The sequence below is a fragment of the Nematolebias whitei genome, chromosome 14 (assembly GCF_014905685.2).
Source record: "Nematolebias whitei isolate Nwh7 chromosome 14, NemWhi1, whole genome shotgun sequence".
NCBI classification, from domain to species: Eukaryota; Metazoa; Chordata; class Actinopteri; order Cyprinodontiformes; family Rivulidae; genus Nematolebias; species Nematolebias whitei.
This window is the reverse complement of record NC_056511.1, coordinates 799,193-804,155: the sequence shown is the minus strand read 5'-3', so window position 1 is coordinate 804,155 and position 4,963 is coordinate 799,193. Positions and strand designations below refer to the sequence as shown.

Below are 4,963 nucleotides of genomic sequence, written 5' to 3'. Positions count from 1 at the left end.
CATCACGACTATCACCACAAACTTCATCATTATCATCACCAACATCACCATCGTAATTTTCATTCAACCGTTATTTCTACAGGTTAATACCATTGAGTCTCGGGGACTCATTTACAAGAGAGACCTGATTTTAGCAAAGAGTGATGACAACAGTGAACAACAAAGACAATTATAAAGGTTGCACACAACCTGAGAATAACAAGTGAAAATAAAATGGTATAAAAAAACCATCTTCATCTTCAGCAACACCAACAACTTCAGCATCATTACCAGCACACACATCATGAAGGACCCCACTCACCCAGCACACACACTTTTTATCCCGCTCCCCTCAGGAAGGAGGTTGAGGAGCATTAAGTGAGGAACAGCTTCTACTCTGAGGCTGTTAGACTCATGAATCTCTAACCAGAATAATCACTGTGAAAAATCACATCATGTTGCTGCTGATCAGTTTCATGTTGCTGCTGATCAGTTTAATTTTCAGTTTCTTCTCTAGGTTTTGGACATGAGACTTAAAGGAGAGATGTGAATTGACCAAAATACCCAAATATTTATAAGAATCGACAAACTCAATAGGAACACCATTCGTAGATAAAATAGAAGGTATGACTGCTGGTACCAACTTCCTGTTTGAAAACAAAATCCCTTTGGTTTTATCAGCATTTAGCACCAGTTTGAGATGGAACAAATCTGACTGGATGATGTCGAATGCAGACTGTAAGAGCTGAAAAATTTTAGCAACTGTTTTAGCTCGACAATAAACAACTGTTGTCAGCACAGAAATGTAAGGATGCATCAGGAATGATCTGTCCTGCATTACTTACAGTATGTAGAGTGTGAAGAGGGTGGGTCCTAAGACTGAACCTTGTGGTACACCATTGTTAACTGTCAGATAGCTGGAAGAAGTACCATTATGTTGATGTTGATGATAATTTAGTTGGTGGTGATGGTGGTGATGATGATGATGACGTTCATGGTGATGATGATTAAGTTGGTGATGATGATTGTGATGAAGTTGGTGGTGATGGTGGTGATGATAGTGGTGATGATGATGACGACGATCATCATCATTATGGTGGTGATGGTTTGACTCAAGGTGATGATGACTCCATGGTGATGATCACCACCACAACTTCATCATCATCACCATCATCATCATTATCCTCATCATCATTCACTCACTCACACCTGGGGACACTTAGAGTTCACATTGATTCCCAATGAGATGTTAGATTGAAGTAAAAAACTGGAGTAGGACCAGTTCTCAGTCAGACCTGGTTCATCATGGCACGGCTGGACGTTAGAGCGTGGACTCGTCTGTAGCGTCCCCTGCTGTATTTGTCCTGGATAAACTTTGACCTCTGCTCATCGGTTGACTCTGGATGGAGTTGCTCTGTTGCCGGCACAGCTGGTGCCCAGACCTGATTGGCTAGTCGGTTACCGAAGGTAACAAACAGCTGAGAAGAGCAAAGGGTTGGAGGTTAGAAACCTGAAGGACCGGTTCAGAGATGTCCTCCTCAGACATCTGTGGACTGGGGACTGGTATAATCAGATAAACTTGTTGAACAACTGCCACTGTTAATATCAGTAAAAACATTTTCCACACGTTATTATCAGAGTTTCTTTATTTGTCATACACACCTCATGTGGTACATGGGGTGGAATGAAATTATGTACTCAGGGTCTCAGTTACATCCAACAATAAAATGTAAAAGAAAAACAGCAATAAGATCTAAGATATGAACTAAGAAAAACATCAACTAAATATATACTAACAACACTCTATAACCCTCAGAACTGGCTCTCCTCAGGGATGTGTGCTGAGCCCCCTCCTGTTTACTCTGCTCACGTATGATTGTGCAGCTACCCATCCAGGCTGTCACATTGTAAAGTTTGCAGTTGATACAGCGGTGGTGGGATGCATCACAAACAATGATGAGTCCAGCTACAGGCAAGAGGTGGAACACCTGGAGAGCTGGTGCAAAGAGAATAACCTTCACATCAATGTGAAGAAGACAAAGGAGATGATTGTGGACTTCAGAAGGAACAAAAACACCTACACCCCCCTGAACATAAGAGGATCTGCGGTGGAAGTGGTCTCCAGCTACAAGTACTTGGGTGTACACATGAACAACAACCTCAGCTGGAGCAACAACACCACCAGCCTGATGAAGAAAGCTCATCAGAGACTCTACTTCCTCAGACGGCTGAGACGAGCTGGTCTGGAAGCTCAGTCCTCACCTCCTTCTACAGGTGTGCAGTGGAGAGCATCCTGTGCTCCAGCATCAACGTGTGGCATGGAGGCTGCACAGCTGCAGAAAGAAAAGCTTTGCAGAGAGTGGTGAAGGCTGCACAGAAGATGTTGGAGTCAGTCTCCCCACCATCACCGACATCTACACCTCCAGATGCAGGAAGAGGGCCACCTGCATCATGAAGGACCCCACCCACCCAGCACACACACTTTTTGCCCCACTCCCCTCAGGAAGGAGGTTGAGGAGCATTAAGTGTATAACCACTAGACTGAGGAACAGCTTCTACCCTGAGGCTGTTAGACTCATGAATCTCTAACCAGAATAATCACTGTGAAAAATCCCATCATGTTGCTGCTGATCAGTTTCATGTTGCTGCTGATCAGTTTCATGTTGCTGCTGATCTGTTTCATGTTGATGTGTTCATTCGTGCACATCTGCTCACAGACTCATGTTCATGTTTGTGCTGATGTTCAATGTTTTATGTTATGAGTGCTTAGTGTATATTTAGTTGATGTTTTTCTTAGTTCATATCTTAGATGTTATTACTGTTTTTCTTTTACATTTTATTGTTGGATGTAACTGGGACCCTGTGAACATAATTTTGATCCACCACATGTGGTGGAATGACAATAAAGATACTCTGACTCCAAGTAGCATAAAAACAATACACCGAACAGCAGCACGAACATGGGTCTGTGTGAGCAAATGAGCAGGCATAAACACATCAACATGAAATAGATCAGCAGTAACATGAAACAGATCAGCAGCAACATTGAAACAGATCAGCAGCAACATGAAACAGATCAGCAGCAACATGAAACAGATCAGCAGCAACATGAAACAGATCAGCAGCAACATGAAACAGATCAGCAGCAACATGATGTGATTTTTCATTGTGATTATTCTGGTTTAGAGATTCATGAGTAACAGCCTCAGGATAGAAGCTGTTCCTCAGTCTAGTTATGTCTATGTCAGTTTAGTCATAATTAGACTAGTTATCGAGTCTAATTATGAATTTAATGTTGTTTATCAAACCTTTCTACAATGGTTGTGTCATTGCACTTGAGGTTATTTACTGCGAAGGACACATGCTATCGACAGGAGTATGTCTAAACTGAAGCATAAACTGAATTTTTGGGCTCTTACCTGCACTAGGGGTTCAGTCCAGGCCTTGCTGTCCATCCTCAGACTGCGTACCTTTGACAGGTTGCTGCCCAATGCTCGATGCTGACCTGAGAACAGCCGAAGACTGGACATTAGAGCTGAAGCTGCAGATCAGTTAGCTGCAGGTTTGTTAGCTACAGCTCTTTATCAGCAGAAATTTAGCAGTGTTAGCTCATAATGTACCTGCCACGTACCTGCACAGTTGTGGCAGATGACGAGCAACAGGTTGACCGAAGCCCACTCTGGATTGGGGGCTCCACAGTCACCGCACACCTTGTTGTATGGGTTCTCCCAGAGACGCAGCGCCACCTGGCTGCAGGAGAGAGCACTTTGGATAGTGGAGGATAGAATGTCCATCCAGGCAGACAGATCCTTGGATGAATCAACAGACAGGCTGTAGGAAGGGGGCAGAGTCACAAAGGAGGAATTACAGTTTATAAACAGGTGACAGGTAAAGGTGTAAACAGGTGCATACTTGAAGGTCTTGTATGGAGTGATAAGGATGAATGACTGTTTTCCCTTTGATTTCACAGTGGCCACGCTCAGGGGGACGGAGAATGAGGCGATGCCCAGTAGGAAGCTGTCTTTGTTGGGGTAAATCCACAGGTCATGACCCCAGACGGCAGCGTAGGCGCGATTCCGCGTGTCCTTTATATAGACTTGTCCATGCAGTTCTGGGGAGGCAGGACTTTGCAGGCCTCGGGTCGCTAATAAAGACTGGAGCCAACCTTCCCTAACCTCTGAAGGATGGAAATGACCAAAGGAAAAAAAGTCAGACTCACATTTGAGAAATGTTCAGCGGACAGGAAACAGGAGGCCCAGAAACTGACCAATCAGACACTGTCTGAAACCGTTCCATGGTGGGCGGGGGTGTGTGTGTGAAGTGTTCAACACCGTCCAGAGGACCTGACCTACATTTGTTGGTCTCAGGTTCTAAGAAACCGTCCAGAGAACCTGACAGAAAATCATTGGACTCAGCCTGTCTGAAACCATCCAGAGGATCTGACTGTACTTTGTTGGACTCAGCCTCTGAAACAATCCAGAGGATCTGACTGAAATTCGTTGGATTCTGCCTCTCTGAAATCGTTTAGAAGACCTGAACTAACTTTGCTGGACTCAGACTCTGAATCAGCCCAGAGAACCTGACCTAACATTTTTGGACTCTGCCTGGCTGAAAGTGTCCATATGACTTGACCTAACTTTGTTGGAATCAGCCTCTATGAAACTGTTCAAAGGACCTGATCTAACTTTATCATTATTATTATTATTATAAAGTTTATTCATTTTTTGCAACAAAATAAAACAATTCAATAAACAATAAGAAATACAATCAAAAATAAAATGAAAGGCAGCAGAAAGAAGAAAAAATCTCATGTCTGCCCCTTTTTACCAAAAAATTAATTCAAACAATAATAATCTTCAAATAACAAAAACAAAATAAATAACTCCTTCTCGAGCAACAATTCATACAAATATATATTAAGCTATTTCATATTTTTAAAACAAATCAACTTTGATCATTCTCTTAAACATACACATTGATCTGG

The 4,963-nt window shown here is 42.9% G+C and overlaps 1 protein-coding gene across 1 annotated transcript in view; it reads right to left on the bottom strand.

Annotated features, from left to right (window-relative positions):
* The window catches only part of LOC119420749 (arf-GAP with Rho-GAP domain, ANK repeat and PH domain-containing protein 1), a gene marked incomplete at its 5' end in the record, with an annotated part of 47,431 nt that overhangs the window by 32,167 nt on the left and 10,301 nt on the right, over positions 1 to 4,963 (bottom strand). The window contains 4 exon segments of the mRNA XM_037688178.1: positions 1,292 to 1,457; positions 3,399 to 3,484; positions 3,611 to 3,810; positions 3,892 to 4,156. Coding sequence (XP_037544106.1) covers positions 1,292 to 1,457; positions 3,399 to 3,484; positions 3,611 to 3,810; positions 3,892 to 4,156 — 717 coding nt within the window.